Below are 17,066 nucleotides of genomic sequence, written 5' to 3'. Positions count from 1 at the left end.
ACTATATTAAGGGGCCTTTAAAAAAAAAAAATTTTTGAAAGGAATCCCCTCCATTGGAAAACACGTGGCAATTCTAAAGACGTGTTTCGGATCTTTATAAAAAAATGCAGGGGCTCCAAAATTTGGAAGGAATCCTCTCCATTGGATTACACGTGGCATTTCCAAAGATGTGTTTCGGATTTTAGCAAAAATGCAGGGGCTCCAAAACTTTGGAAGGAATCCTCTCCATTGGATTACACATGGCATTTCCAAAGATGTGTTTCGGATCTTAGCAAAAATGCAAGGGCTCCAAAATTTGGAAGGAATCCTCTCCATTGGATTACATGTGGCATTGCCAAGGATGTGTTTCAGATTTTGGTAAAAATGTAGAGGTTTGAAATAATTTCAAAATACCACGAGGAGAGTTCCATAAAAAAATTCGAAATGGGCTATCCGCTTCAAATTTGGACATTCTAAGTTTGAAAGCTTGAAAGATAAAGGCATTAACAAAATCATGGGGTCTTGAGGTTCCATCCGATTTGAAAACAGAAGCGCCTAAAAAAAAAACAACAACGTCAGTCTCCACCAAAGTGTCCACACTCCTTACAATATGTTCAAGGACACATTGTCCCCAACCACGTATCCGACAACATATCCTTGAGGGGGCATTTGTGGACATCAAAATTTTAAAGAGGCCCTCATAAATTTTATAAGTCAAAATAAAGTCCCTAACCTCACAGTTAGGCCCAGAAGTCTAAATTGAGGATCCATTAATCGGAACGGGCTTCATATGTTTGGATGTGGGTTTTCGTAGATAAAACCCATGATCTAACTAAATCAAGTGATCCACATATTAAATATTGGGCCTTATACCTAAATAAATGAGTTTGGCTCAATAATAATCCATAGAATCCTTAAATGGGATTTGGACAAATTTAGCCTTTTAAATAAATCAATTAAACCTCTTTAAGTTAGGGGTATAATTGGAAAGCTAAATTATCTTTAAGTCTATAAATACAAGAGCCTCTCTCATTGAGGGGGGATCTGGATCACTTTCTCTCAAAAGGCAGAAGCTCTTCTTCTAGAGAAGAAGAAGCTCTTAAGCCCTCCTCTAGAGACAAAGCAAGGTTCTTCAGAGATCCGGACTCCAACTAAAGAGAAGATCAAGCATAAAGCCCTTCTCCGGAAGTCAAGAAAACCTTCTCAGCCGAAAAAGCGCGAAGCCCGGAGAGAAGAAAATCTATAGAAGCCTCTACAGAAGATTAAACACAAAGCAAAGTAACCGTCCAAGCAACCTTCTCAGCCGATAAAACGCGAAGCTCGGAGAGAAGAAAAGCTACATACGTCATCATCACTATTTTTGTACTTGACTGTTAATCAAAGGAAACATTGAGATCTGTATCCACTTTTCATCAAAAATCAAAATAATCATTTGCGATTATTTTTCACGGATCTCGAGGTAGATTCGTTGAAATTTATTGTCGACAAATTCATGTTAGCGATGTGTGAATCGATATACATTTTAATGTTACTTCAGCATTTCCTTTTTCCAAATTCAATTGAATCCATTAGAACCGAATTATTTGATTTTCGTTATAATATCTAGTTCTTCTTAGAAATTATATATAATTAGTTCCAAAAATGAATGGACCCATCACAATTAGGACTGTCAATGGATAGATATCCGATCGGATATGTCTATATCCGAATTCGAATCCGAAAAAAAAATATCGATATTTGAATTCGAATTCAAATCCGAATCCGAATCCGATCGGATGTAATACATTGATATTCGAATCCGAATTCAACTGACTTGTCGGATATCCTATATTATCCGATTCGAAGTTAATCTATGATTGATCGAGATGACCTCATCTTCAACCCATAACCAAAAGCCCTAAAATTTCTCCTCTCCAATCCAGTCATCTTCAACCCAAAATATTAAGAGTCTTTTTGTTGTAGTTTAAAGGAAGAGAGAGAGAGAGTAATCATTTGAAAGTTGAAACCTAAGATCTCAACACACGGAGAAGACAAGTGATGATGAGTTTTCGAAGTCTACCATGGCGATAGAGCTATGGTGAGATTTTACCTTTGATTTGGATGTCCAACTCAAGTATCTTATCTCTACATGTTTAGCGATCACCGATCATCTATTTGATCGAAGCTCTTGTTCGACTATAAGCATCGAGGCTGCCATGTCCTCAAAGATATCTCTTTACTGGATATAGAGAGAGAGAGAAAGGAGGGAGAGAGAGAGGGACCTACTCAAAAGTCTCGTATAAGGATGACTTTTGCTTATAAATAATATGTAATAGAAAAAGTTGTCAGACACTTTTTATTTATATAATATAAAAAGTCTTGTATAATGATGATTTTGTTGATATATAATATATAATAGAAAAAATTGCCTAACACCTTTTATTTATATAATATAAAAAGTCTTTTCATAATGATGATTTTTATTTATATATAATATATAATATAAAAAAGCTTTCTTTTACTTTTATTTATATATAATATAAATTCAAAGTAAAATATGGATGGTTATCGGATCAGATATTAACGATTTGAATGTATCAACATCCGAATTCGTATCTAAAATCTGTTTGAATACTTTGAATATATCCGAATTCGAATTCGATATCCAAAATTTCGAATACAAATTCGAATCGGATTCGAATTTTCGACTATCCATTGACAGGCCTAATCACAATGTAAAAAAAGGCCAAATTTGAGAGATTTGGGCCATCAAATTTCAGAAAATTCGACGGACCAAGAGGTCGAATTGGAGTCAAACTTTTTATTGTCAAATTTTTTTTTACAGGTCGAAACTGTCAAATTAATGAAGGATGGGAGAAATTTAACAGCTTTAAACCATCAAATCTAAGAACATCAAGAATTTCGATGGTCCTAGGCTGTCAAAATTCAATTTCTAAAATTCGTGGGCTTGGCCGGTCAATTTTCTCTATCAAATTTTTCGGTTTTCACATAGTGCATTTAAATAATTAACTCTCGGGAGAAATATATATCATTTAAATAATTAAATGATACATTAGTTCTAGGTATCCTCTTTTTTCCATCTAGTATCTGTAGGCACCAAAATTTTGAGGAGGCCTTTACAAATTTTATAAATAAAATAAAGTCCCTAAAGTTATAAATAGGCCTCGCACCCAAATTGGGGGTCCATTAATCAGGGCAGGCCTCATATGGTTTGGGTTTGGGTTTTCGAAGATAAAGCCCGTGATCTAAATAAAAATCAAGTGATCCATTAATCAGGGCAGGCATCAATTCGTTCGCTTCCTTCGCGGCAATGCGTTAGATTGGTACACCGACTTAGAACCTAACTCAATAGATAGTTGGGATCAACTTGAAAGAGTGTTCCTCGATCACTTCTACAGCACTAGAAGAACAGTAAGTATGGTGGAGCTCGCTGCCGTCAAACAAAGAAAGGATGAACCAGTCGTCGAGTACATAGAGTGCTGGAGAAATCTTTCCCTCAACTGCATGGATCGACTATCTCAATCTTTTACTATTAAGATGTGTGTTCAATGGATGCATTGCCAACTCCTTTACATCTTGAAAAGAATTAAACCACATATTTTCGAAGAGCTAGCTACTCGAGCTCACGACATGGAGCAGGGTATAGCTGTGCATCATACTCCACGACCAAACGAGTCTCGAAAGCAGGAAAAAAAGGATGACAAATCCTTCAAAACTAAAGAAGTCTTGTCTACCACCACCAGCAAACCAGTCAAAATCACATGTAAAAGAAGAGAAGATCAGTTAAAAGCTGATTCAACATAAGAAAAAGGAAAAGCTTGGAAAACTCTCAAAGAACTTGAAGCGAAAGAATACTTGTTTCCTGATATTGAAATCTTGGGCATGTTCGAAGAGCTGTTGAAATTAAAGCTCATTGAACTTCCGATACCCAAACGACCAGAGGAAGTCAGTCGCGACAATGATCCAAAGTATTGTCGTTATCATAGGGTAATTAGTCATCCGATTGAAAAATATTTTATCTTCAAGGAGAAAATTATGGGTTTGGCACGTCAAGAGAAAGTTGAATTTGACTGTGTCGAAAATGTTGCTACTTCTAACATGACCTTTGTCACCTATGGAACTTTTGATCCAATACTCTTAGCAAGTCAGTATGCAACACAGACTTCGTCTCCTCAAATCACCAAAGTTTTACCTAAACCATCACAACTCATGTCCATACATTCGGATGTTGAAAAGGCCCATCCCATGCTGGGTACAAGGCCAAATCAAATAAATATCATCACATTTCCCACTTCACCTCAACGAAGACCACAATCTCATTCGGCTTCAAAATCAAAGTCAAACATTTAAAAGTATGCTTTAGTAGATGATGAGGGGTCGACGGTTAATACTCGACAAAAAAGACATTTTACACATGTGCCAACTCTTCCTACCCCAAAGCCAAAGTTTAAGAGAAGAAAGTCAAAATCAAGTACAAGGTCAAAGAAACGAAAGAAAGCAACAAAGAAGAAGGCTTTCCAAGTTCCGCCCGTAGACCCCGAAGACATCTTTTAGTAATCTCCCTGTGTGCTGGTTACTCTTCTAGAATTCTTACCCAAGAAACTTTTGAAGGAAGTCTACATGGTTTCATGTCATCAAGTGGAAGCGAAAGTGCTAGAAGATGATATTGATGATAGGTCCAAAGAACATCCTACTACTTCCAGTGATGGAGATCAACGGCTTGAGAAAGACAATAACATCTTAGAAATAGAAGAATCGCAGGACGACTTGGATTTTTCTAGTAAATTCCAAAAAGTTCAGCTTACTTCAAAGCAAAGCTCAACTGAATCAAAACAAGAAGTTCAACCTGACATAGATCCATAATAAGATAGTATGTGCATGGCCACAATTACCTTTACTGATGAGGATCTCCAATTGGGGTCTCGACCTCACAATAGACCTGTAGACACCCCATTTTTGTATATGCCTAATTCGACAATTCGTCACCCGGTTACCGTGAATTCCTAATGATGAACATAAAGAACTCAAAGGCTTGTGAGTACTATCCCTGTTTCTTCCCATTTCCAATCTTTTTATCTCCCCTGTTCGTTACGACTCGATATAGAAATTTACGCACACTTAGGATCATTACACCTTATACCCGATTTAGCAAGCACGTACGCTTAGGTTCACTACACAGTTCGATAACCTAGAGACTTCGCTACGCTAGGAAAATATGACTTTGAAACTTTGAAATAATCACGTTGGAACTGAAAGAAATCTCACATTAAAATTCGTAAAAATCTGTAAAAATTGACAAAATGACGAAAATACCCTTTATAAATTTTAGACCTCCGAAAGACTTCGAAAGTACCTCCATTGAACTCAGAACATGATTTCAAATCTAACGGGACCCAAATCGACGAAAACAGAGAAATTTAAGAGTAATCATAAAAATGACCGAAATGCCCTTCAACCTCCAAATTCAACTTAGAGATCCCGATCCTTAGGAAAATGTAATAAAAATCGAAATCCAGTTAAAATCCAATCTAAATAAAAATAAAACTCAAATTAAAAAATTAAACAATTCAAATTCAAACAATTAAAACTAAAAATAAAACTCAAATAAAAAATTAAACAATTCAAAGTCAAACGATTGAAATTAAAAATTAAACAATTAAAATTAAAATCAAGCAACAATTAAAATTAAAATCAATCAACAATTAAAATTAAAATTAAACAATTAAACATTTAAAATGAAAATCAAACCCGATCAAATTAAAATAAAAACGTAATCAACAAATTAAATCCAATCAAAAAAAATTTCAAATCGATCAACCAAAATTCCAATTAACCAATCCTCAAAATTAAACTCAAATCTAATCGACAAATTTAAAATCCAAAATTAATCCAATCCAAGATCAAACTCGATCGATAAAATCAAATTGAAATTAAATCTTAATTGAATAATTCAAAATAAAACACAAACTCAAATTTAAAAATTTTAAGTACCAAATCAAAATCAAAATGTCGATGAAATCCCATTAAAAATGAACCCAAAATGAAAATCCTCAACCAATCACAACGCTATAACAAGGGACAACCAACGCTACGAGGAGTAGGGGATCGCTCCACCATCATTCTCCCAAAGGACGTGTAAAAACAAAAAAAAAAGAATGAAATAAAAGAATTAGAAATAACAAAAATGGAAACTTTGTTCAATAAAAAAAGACGTCTCTCTCTCTTGGGGGCTCTCTCATCTTCGGCTAGACAACCCTCTTCACGTTTTCTTCTCCTTTGGTAGGATTCTCCTTTGTCTCTCTCTCTCTACCACGTCCTCAACACAGCTCCTGCAACACCACTCTCCTCTTCAGCAAAAAAAAAAGAAGGATAGCTCCTCTTCACGCCTTCTTCTTTTTCTTCCTCTTCTCCACAGAGTCTGCAACACAACCCTCCATCACCATCACGACTTTGCTGCCCAAACGTCCTTTCTCTCTGCACTCTTACTCTCTCTACTCTCTTCACCATCTCCACGTCCTCTTCTACATTTGATTGTCACACATTCAACAGCCTTGCATCAGCCCCTCTCTCCAGGTCTTCAACACAACCATCTACTACCTTCACCATCTCCAGCATCATCACTGCTACAGCCCACATCTTCATCATCTCCTTCATCTCTATTAAACCTGCACCTTGCTGCCCACCCCCCTATTCAATTCGTTACTGCAGTATCCAACGCCCCAGCCATCCTCTCTCTCTGTTTCTTGCTGCCCAACACTCAGCAACCTCCTTCTACTTTTCTCTGCAAAAGGAAATCTCCCTCTCTCTATCTGTTGACATCTCCACAGCCACAGTGCACACAAGCCATTGGGATCATATCCGAAGGAACCAATCCGTCATTTTCGAATCAGTAAGTAAGTCGGTTTTTATTTATTTTTCTTCGTGTTCTTCATGGTACATTGTCACTTACCTCTCTGTTTCTGTATGATTTCCTCATATTAAGGGTTCATGTTGATTTTGGTGCCATGATCATCATGAAATTGGTTTAGGGAGGATTTTTTTTATACCACGTAACGTTTTGTTGCGTCTTGGATGGTCTGTAATAAGGGAGATGCATTGTTTTTATGTTTTGTTTGATTTTTGCATGTCAATAAAATTATGAAAACATTTTTTTTATGAATTTTTTGTTTTTATTTTTCTCGTTTACTTATGCACGTTAGTAGGATTAGATTTTTTTTTTTTTGTGTATTTTTTATATTTGCATATCAATAGGATTAGAAAGTTTGTTTTCCCTTTACGTCTTTTGCTACATTTTTGTTTGTCCTTGCATATTAATAGGGTTAGAGAGATTTTTTTAGGTACTTTTGTGTTTTTATATTGATAGGTTAGGAGAATATTTTTATGCCTCTATCTTGTTTATTTTTATTTGTTATTTTATTTTATTGTTGCATGTTAGAAGGATTAGAGGATTTTTTTTTTATCATGATCATTATGCTCAAGTTAGATTTATATGATTTATGATGATTTTCGGGCTCTTCTTATTATTTTAAGATTTTTTTTTCCTGTGATTGAGGTACCCCTTGACTTGATGAATATGCATGCCGTTGAATGAAAGCCATTTTGACAAAATTGAAAATCATGTATGCATGGTCGTTTGATTAGTTTAAGGGTTCGATGAATATGGAATTTTTCTTATGGATTTTCCTTCAAATTTGAAAATTTTATACAATGATATTTATCAATCTCCAATTTGTAAGTATAATAACCTGAATTCTTTGTTTTTTGGTAAATTTCCAATTGGTTGACTCTTGACAAATCCATAAGCTTTGACTTCATTGTTTATATAATTCTCTTTTTTGAAAATTATTTGTGGATCATTGGAAAATTCATATTTGGAAACTTTCTAATATGGGATTGCATAGTTTTCTATTTTGGGAGAATATATTCATAGGTTTCTAATTTAGAAATGTCATATTTTAATAATTTCCTATTTTAGAAGATTCTACATTTTTATATTTAGAAGGTTCACATTCATATGGAAATTTGGAAGTTCCTAATTCAAAATTTTACATTTCTAGAAACTTGCTACTTTGGAGAATGTATCCTTTAAAATTGTTAATTTGGGAATTCAACGTATATTTTTTGAATCCTAATTTGTGAAATTTTAGATTCCCAATTTGGAAACTCTATGACTTCCAATTTGGTAGTTCCTATTTGAGACAGTTTGAGAAATACTTGCAAGTGAAATTTCTTAATTGATTTTAGATCATGGGGCTAATTATGACTTTTTCAAATCTTTCTATTTTTGTGGAATTCAAAGAATAATCATGTAATGATGGGAGAATCTTAGCCATAGGATTCATTAGGCAAGCCTGATATAAATTGATGATGATGATTGGACCATAGTCTTGACCGTAATTTTTCCTGTTGACCATAAGTTAGTTTTGGATCGTAGTAGAGATCGATCATGCTGATCGGGTGGGTTCGGTGTCTAACACCTTCCGAAACTCGTAATCTGACCCCTTACCCATCTCTCTGATCCGTAGATCAACCCATTTCCATTTGGAATTAATTTTGATTCTTAGACCTAAACTAGGTGGCGACTTCCATTTCTCAAAAGTCCCCCATTTACAAATCTGACCCATATCCACTATTTAGTGAAGAAAAGTCGAGGCGATTTCAAGGCCTCGTTACGTCATAGGTTTTTTAGGGAAAATAAAGTTCAAAGAATCCTCTTGGATTGTGGTTTTGCGGTCAACATCATGCTAATTCGTACCATGAAACAAGTTGAGATCTCGTCAAATCAACTTACTTGCAGTAAGTTGATGATCCAAGGCTTCAACTTGGGTGGTCAAAGAGCTATCGGCATGATAAGAGTCAAGTTGTCTATCGTAGATTTGGAGTCAACATCGCTCTTCCACGTGATTGATTATAAAACTTTATATCACTTGCTTCTCGGTCGACCATGGTTACATAAAATTGGAGTAGTACTATCCACGTTACATCAATGCTTCAAGTATTACCAAGATAGTGTACAAAAACGTGTAGTAGTCAAAGATCAACCGTTTGATAAGGCCAAAACGTATTTTGCCGATGCAAAATTTTATTTTGGAGGTAACGTCATTCAAGAAGTACTTCCATAAAGCTCGATACATGCCGACTTCCTCATGACCCGTCACAAAAGTGTTAGTCTCGAGACATCAAAACTCACATAAAACTCGATACATGCCGTTAGGACGACTGTACTCTTTATTAGCTACAAATATATCTTTACTAAGGGAAGCTGTCGGCTTTTTTGCTTTATAGTTTATGGCTTACATCCAAACTCCAATCCCAAAAATCACTGAGATATCGAATGTCGCCTTGAGATTTAATATGTGAATCCCATCGAGTAAAATGTTGCATGATTTTCTGTGCCAACATAACCTGTGGACAATTGCGAGTTTGGTCATAATGTGGAGGATAACATAAAGATGGTTGATGCTCTGTATCAATCTCATCTTCAAAGAGTAAGTTGTTGGAGGATATTTACTTAAAGCTGTCATATCAAGTGATGTGTCCCTTTCTGTATCCTGCACCTTCAAAGGATTGGTCATCGGTGTGAGCACAACAAGCTTCAGCTCTATGGATGAAATGTTTCTTCCTCTTGAATGATCAGCTATCATAACATGGGGAAAACAAAGCCATTTTCCCTTTTGAGAAGGATCTGCAGGATCATCTACCAAACCTTTACGCGATCAGTTTCGTTTGGAACAATTCTTATTCCTTGAACCTTTGGAAAGAATGTCCCTAGCCATCTCTAAAAAAAAAAGACCAAATACACTTATTCAAATAATTTTCCAAACCTTCTAACAAAGACCCTTGGTCAAGTGTCGGTCCCCACATTAGTTGAATTACCACCTTAACCTCATTTTATTTAGCCTAAGAGAAGCTAATTTACTTTTATGCCCATTTATCTTATCTTCAATTCAAGAGATTTTCATGGTATCCAATTTAATTAGACACATTTCAAGAGGTTTGTCTCTTTTGTCCAACCTAGAGAATCCTCTAGAACTTGTGCACAAATACCACTTTATCTCTATGTTGTTGGAGAAGCTCTTAAGCTAGAAGACAATATGGTCAAAACCCAAATCTATATATACATGCCATCTAACCTAATTCAAATATTATTTGATCCAAAGTTTGGGCCTTTTGACCCTTTTAACCTCTCGCAAGAATTCTCTAGAACATGTTGTCTTTTACAATCTTATTATTTTATCATCATGATTGATAAGACTCTTAAGACTGTAAAAAAAACTATCAAAGACTATATGATAGATGGAAATTAAAGTCTTTCTTTGTGGTTTAGTAAGAATATTGGGAACTCGAGGATTTTGGACAAATTTATCTCAATGATCTATAAAAAAAACCTATAAAAATAATGCCTATACAAGACAAAAAGAAAGAGGAGCTTAAGTGATACCAAAATTTTGTCAAACTAGCCTACCAAAATCTACCCAAATCTTTTCTTGAACCTCTAAGAAACCTAAACCAAGAGAAAGACAAAGAAAGAGGAAGAAGAAGAAACCAAGGTGGGGAAGAGTTATTTTTGTTTTGTTTTTTTATATAGTTAATCCCCTCTCACTCCCCACATTTATCTAAATCCCTCTCTTTACATTTCAGGTGCCTTTCTTTTATGTTCTTTCAATTCTAAGCAATGGAGACTTGTAAAGCTCATAGTTTAAGTCTTGGTTGTAGAGAGTAATCCTTCCTACTGAGGTAATCGCTTTCAATAAGGCCTTAATAAGCTCCTTGAGAGAATTTTTAATTTCTAGCAAGTGTTGTTTAGTTAATCTATTTTCTAGGAAAGTTTACATTCTTAGTTGTAATGTCTTTCTTATTTTATTGCAATGACTTAAGAGCTAGAGAGTAAACCCTTTTGAAGTGATTTTCTCTTTGTAAATCCTCTCATGCATATACACTTGCACATACCACATCCTTTCTTTTCAAAGAGATTAAATGTCAAAGGTGGTGATCTCCCTAGATCACTACCTAACTCTCTAAGTGACATCGCCTCAACCCGTTTTCACTAAATAGTGGATAAGGGTCCAATTGGTAAATGAGGATTTTTAAAGATTAAGGAGTCCCCACCTAGTTTAGGTCTAGGAACCATAGATAACTCCAAACGGATATAGATCGATCCACGGATCAGAGACATGGATAAGGGGTTAGATTACGGGTTTTAGAAGGTATTAGGCACTGAACCCGCCCAATCGAGATGATCAATCTCTACTACAATCCAAACTATCCTACGGTCAACGGGTGGAGGCTAAAGTCAAGCTAGGGTCCCATTATCATCAAATTATACCAGATGTGCTAAACGAATCTCAAGGCTAATATTTTTCCAAATATTACATGATTTCTCAAATTTCGCATAAAGATATAAAATATTTGAGAAAGCCTTCTATAATCCATGGTCTAAAGTTAACTACAAATCCTCATACAAATATTTTTCGAATCAATAACAACAGAAATTTGCGAAAATTTTTCTAAATAAAAAAATTAGAAATGTAAAATTTCCAAATTGGAAATATGAACGCTCCCAAATTAGAAGTTTACAAAACGATGAGTTTCCAAATTAAGAGTTTACAAAAATAATTTTTCAAAATAGAAAATTACTAAAGAACATGAGATTTCTCAATTAGTAAATTATAAATCCATATAGAACTTCTAGACAAGAGAGTACAAAATTACTGAATTGGGTAATTACCAAAAAAAGAGAAATTTCTAAATATGGACTTTCTTATAGTAGTAAAATATGAAATTTCTACATTAGAAAGCATCAAATATTAACCCCCCATAAAATGGAAACTTGTGATCATGAACTTTCCGAAATAGAGAATATGAACAGGAATTTTCGCGATAGAATATTGTAAATTTAAGTAGAAAATTTCAACACACGTGCAATTCATGAATTTTCATATTATTAAAATTTCTACATCGGCAAATCACTCACATAGGCGGAATCCCAAAATCAACAAGAGAAAGATATATGCCAACTTTCAGATTTACAAAAAGTTTGTTTGAAATATTCATCAATTTCACGAATAACTCATAGCATAGCATTATTCATCACAATCCATCAACTTAAATGATTATCCATTTCTAAACATAAAAACTATCAAAAGGATTCAAATCGTTCTTATTGCCAAAAGAATTCAAATAAGCACAATTTCATCATATAAAATCAGCTTAACCGTGGCGATCATGAATTTCAAAAAAATTATATAATTCCTAATCCTACTAATATGAGAAAAACTAATAAGAGATTAACAACTTCCTATACCCTAAGCTTCATGATAATCACTATTCTAAAATAATGGGAAACTCCAATATGATATAAAATAAATAGAAAAATGAGGAAGAATGAAGCTTAGACTGTGTTTGGCAACAGTTCTGAAGTCTGAATGGAGGTGGTCCACCGTTCAAATTCAGACTTCAGCTTTGTTAAAAATGTTTGTTAACTTTCAGATTTCAGAAAAAGAGGTTCATTTCAGCGGAAAAAATTCAGCGATAGAAAGTCGCTGGAGGATACTTCTGATTTCTTAAAAAATTATTTTTACCTAAAATACCCTTATAAAAAAATATATTTATATTTATTATCCCTTATAAAAAAAAACGTTAAACCCTTACCTCCTCTCTCTTCTTCATCTCCTTCCTCTCCAACTCGGCCGTCAAGACCTACGCAGGTATGTGCATCTACCACCACTCTATTGTTCTTTCTTGATTAATCACACCATGTGAATCTAATATTGAGAAAACCAAATCAAAAAAGAATTGGTTCAGATTTTTTACCATGTAGTTTCAGATTTTTTTAACCATATTTCCAGATTTTTTAATCAGTGTTTATTGGAAAACAATCCAAAAAGAAGTGATTCAAATTTTTTAACCATAACCATAGTTTCAGATTTTTCAATCATATAGTTTCAAATTTTTTAACCATTGTTTATTGGAAAACAATCTAAAAAGTATTGTTTCAAATTTTTTAACCATAGTTTCAGATTTTTTAACCATAACCATAGTTTTAGATTTTTTTAACCATAACCATAGTTTCAGATTTTTTAACCATAACCATAATTTTAGATTTTTTAATCATAGTTTCAGATTTTTTAACCATAGTTTTAGATTTTTTAACCAGTATTTATTGGAAAACAATCCAAAAAGAATTGGTTCAGATTTTTTAACCATAGTTTTAGATTTTTTAACCATAGCCATAATTTCAGATTTTTTAATCATAGTTTCAGATTTTTTAACCATAACCATAGTTTCAGGTTTTGTAACCATAGTTTTAGATTTTTTAACCAGTGTTTATTGGAAAACAATCCAAAAAGAATTAATTCAAATTTTTTAACCATAACTTCAGATTTTTTAACCATAACCATAGTTTTAGATTTTTTAACCAGTGTTTATTGGAAAACAATCCAAAAAGAATTGGTTCAGATTTTTTAACCATAATTTCAAATATTTTAACCATAACCATAGTTTCAGATTTTTTTAACCATAACCAGTGTTTATTGGAAAAACAAACATATTGGGCTGCGTGCCATACATATAAAACGGCTTGACATATGTATGGGCTGCGTGCCATACATAGAAAACATATGTGTTTTCTTAATATATGGGTGAAAATCATCTATGATAATGTGCATGTCTATTATTGTGATTCTTCCTATATTCCAATATCATTATTTGTTGAGACCACCATGTTAAAGTTTACACTCCTCACATATATAAATTAATCCTGAAATTTGAATATTATTGGGATTCTTCCTATATTCCAATATCTATTATTTGTTGAGATCATCATGTTAAAGTTTGAACTCCCCACATATATAAATTTACGATGAAAAATTAAAACAAAGATCCATTAAAAATAAAAATCTTCTAAGATTTGTAATTGTGAAATAATGAAACAATAACAAAAATCAAAATTTCAATAAAATCCCAAAATTTCAAACAACCAACCGAACCTATTATGGAGAAATCGAATAAAAAGTAGAAATCGAACCCTTTTTAACATCTTTCATTCTTTCTTTTTTGTTTTTCTTCTTGCATAAAGCTCGGTCATTAGATATATTGTTGTGGTATTGGCTCCATTTGATTTATACTTCCATTTCATTGTTATTCATAGATATGGCTCACAAAAATAAAGATAAAGAAAAGAGTGTTGATAGAGCAGACTTTTCTACAGACCAATCGAAAAGGAAACACTTTCTTGAGTTGTGCTTAAGTGAGGTGAACAAGGAAGGGTACAGAGGAGTATCTCTTACCAGTGCTTCATGGAAAAGATTAGAATCTGAATTCAATAAGGCATGGGGAGTGAATTTTAGTCATAAAGTGTTCAAGAATCAATATGATTACTTGAGGGCTGATTACAACATATGGCGAAAACTTGTTGGATTGTCCGGGCATGGGCTTAGTGCGGATATCAATACTATAAATTGGCCTCCGCAGAAGTGGGATGATGTCTTAGAGGCAAGTCTCTAATCTTACGTACATATTTTTAACTTGATTAACTAGACTTAGTCTAATTATTTTTATATTATTGTTTGAAATAGAGAATTCCCGAAGCTAAGAAGTTTAGGAACAAACCTCTTGTAGATGCTGAATTGATGATGGGTGTATTTGAAAGTACTCTTTCAAATGGCGATAAAGCATGGAGCCCCTTCTCATCGATCCCGCGCCCTACTGTTGATAGCGATGTGAATGGTCCTGAACCTATGGAGTACACAAATTTGGACGCTGAAGACACTTATGGTGACTCATTTTTAGGGGAAGGGGATACATACTTCCAAGGTGTAAGTGTGGAAGGCACCCCTAATACCCCACTTGAAGAGAATACATCACAAGGTCCGATGAAGAAGAAACGTAGGAATTCGAATAGTGGTGACACTATTGAAAAAAACTTGGAAAGGCTTATTAATGTCATCGAAGAACAGATTAACAAAGAAGAGGCTAACAAGGGACCTTGTTTTAAAGATGTGAATGAAGTTATGAAGGATTTGAAGAACTTAGGAGTGATAAGTATTCATACTTATCATGTTGCTATATTGAAATTTGCACAACTACCGAAATTGGAATACGCATTTATGGACTTGGATAATGAAGCAGAGAGGGTTCAATTTTTGGAGTTTATTGTAAATAATTAATTGAAGTCAAACATTTTTTTATTAAAAACCAATGATGTATTGGTAATATTATGAAATTTTTGATTGTTTAATTGGAATTATTATCTTGTTACCTAATCGAATATGCATGTTTTAACTTACTAAATAGATTGCATGTTTGAAAAATCTTTTTTTACAGCTTCAATTAATACTAACTTTTTTTAATTTTTCATTGTGTTTAGTGATAATGACGTCAAAACAATGGTTGTTGATGAGATTGGTAATATTACTTTTTATGCTTAAACTTAAAAATCGTATGAATGTTCGACAAAGGTTGTACACATCATCACTTTCTGGCAAGGCATATGTGCGAGAACTTTTGGAAGGATCTTCAACACAAATGTACGAGATATTTAGGATGGAGAAGAATGCTTTTGTACAATTATGTCAATATTTTCGAGATAAAAATTGGTTAAATGATAGTAGATATATAGACGTAGAAGAGAAAATGGTAATGTTTTTTATGACAATATGTCATAATTGTCGGAATCGATTAGTAAAATATCGATTCCAACATTCTGGAGAAACCGTAAGTAGGTATTTTCATGAAGTGTTGGATGCAATGATACAGTTTGCACGAGAGATAATAGTCCCCCCAGCATTTGACAAGCCAATGGGAGAAATTCGATCTCATGTACATTTGAGAGAAGGGCCATTTAAGGGTGCTGTCGGTGCTTTAGATGGCACACTAATTGATGCGCACATTCCGCTTGATCAACAAGTCCCATTTAGAGGAAGGGGACAGGGAAAATGTTTTCAAAATGTAATGGCGGTGTGTGATTTTGATATGAAGTTCATATATGTGATGGCTGGATGGGAAGGAATTGCACATGACTCGAGGGTATTAAATGAGACACTGCGAACCCGATTAACAATTTTCCAATGCCTCCTTCAGGTATGTATTTTCAAATTATTATTTTGAAATTAATCTTATAATCAATAATATAAATTTTACATATGTTTTATATTTGTTGCAGATATGTATTATTTATGCGACGCTGCATACACACACACTAGAGGTTTTATGACTCCATATCGTAACACACGCTATTGGCTAAGAACATATCGAGGAACGCGTGCAATGGGTAGAAAGGAGAAATTTAATCATGCACACGCTCGATTAAGGAATGTCATTGAGAGGACCTTTGGTGTATGGAAAAAAAGATTCCCAATTTTGAACAGAATGCCTTCATATGATTATCACACTCAACGGGACATTGTTATTGCATGCATGGCAATACACAATTTCTTACGTCGTGTTTCTCTCCATGATGAGTTGTTTCGACAATATGAAGTTGATGTCGACGAAGAGAGTAATTTTTTAGTAGAATCCGAACCATCACATGATCCACCATGTTATAATGACATATTCTCATCGCAAGCACAAGCTGATATGATCGCTTTACGTGATCAAATTGCAATTCAACTAGAAAATGAATGATTGTTTATTGTTTGAGTATTACTTTGTTAGAATGTAATTTTTCAAGTATGAATTCAATTTAAAAACAATACTTTTGGATTATTTAATTTGAAATATGTTGATGGTTTCATTATGCGTAACATGTTATGGTTTTTAGTAAAAACAATTTATTAGAATTATAAAAAGGTAATGTTGTCAAAATGACCATTATGTTTTAAAATTCTATTTGTAATCAGAAGCTCTTAAAAGTTATAAACAAACAACTTTTCCAGAATAAGATTCCAGATTTCAGATTTCAGACTTCAGATTTCAAACTTCAGACTTCAGACTTCAGACTTCAGAAGTGTTACCAAACATACCCTTAATGAGAAAGAGAAGAAAAAGAAAAAATCAAAAATTGAAATTACACCAAACTTACCTCAATGGTGGAGTGGTGGTTGGCTATGGTTCCTTCAAACAAAACTCGGAGTAGCGTGGAGATG

The 17,066-nt window shown here is 33.8% G+C and overlaps 1 protein-coding gene across 1 annotated transcript; it reads left to right on the top strand.

The window, feature by feature from the left end:
- Positions 1 to 14,130: 14,130 nt before the first annotated feature.
- On the top strand, positions 14,131 to 16,192 carry LOC147386857 (uncharacterized). Its single transcript, XM_086424631.1, has 4 exons — positions 14,131 to 14,472; positions 14,556 to 15,134; positions 15,736 to 16,059; positions 16,142 to 16,192. Exons 1-4 carry the CDS (start codon positions 14,131 to 14,133, stop codon positions 16,190 to 16,192), a joined length of 1,296 nt encoding a protein of 431 aa, XP_086280757.1.
- Positions 16,193 to 17,066: the final 874 nt, after the last annotated feature.

This window comes from Akebia trifoliata, chromosome 14, assembly GCF_017979445.1.
Source record: "Akebia trifoliata isolate Shusen 1 chromosome 14, ASM1797944v1, whole genome shotgun sequence".
In the NCBI taxonomy this organism is placed as follows: Eukaryota; Viridiplantae; Streptophyta; class Magnoliopsida; order Ranunculales; family Lardizabalaceae; genus Akebia; species Akebia trifoliata.
This window is presented reverse-complemented; position numbering and strand designations above follow the sequence as displayed.

Excerpts from the sequence above, each read along its gene's own strand:
- LOC147386857 (XM_086424631.1), top strand. The coding sequence starts at position 14,131 with ATGGCTCACAAAAATAAAGATAAAGAAAAGAGTGTTGATAGAGCAGAC. Across the intron at positions 15,135-15,735 it reads TTCAATTTTTGGAGTTTATT|TTTGCACGAGAGATAATAGT; the intron begins GTAAATAATTAA and ends GCAATGATACAG. Across the intron at positions 16,060-16,141 it reads TTTTCCAATGCCTCCTTCAG|ATATGTATTATTTATGCGAC; the intron begins GTATGTATTTTC and ends TATTTGTTGCAG.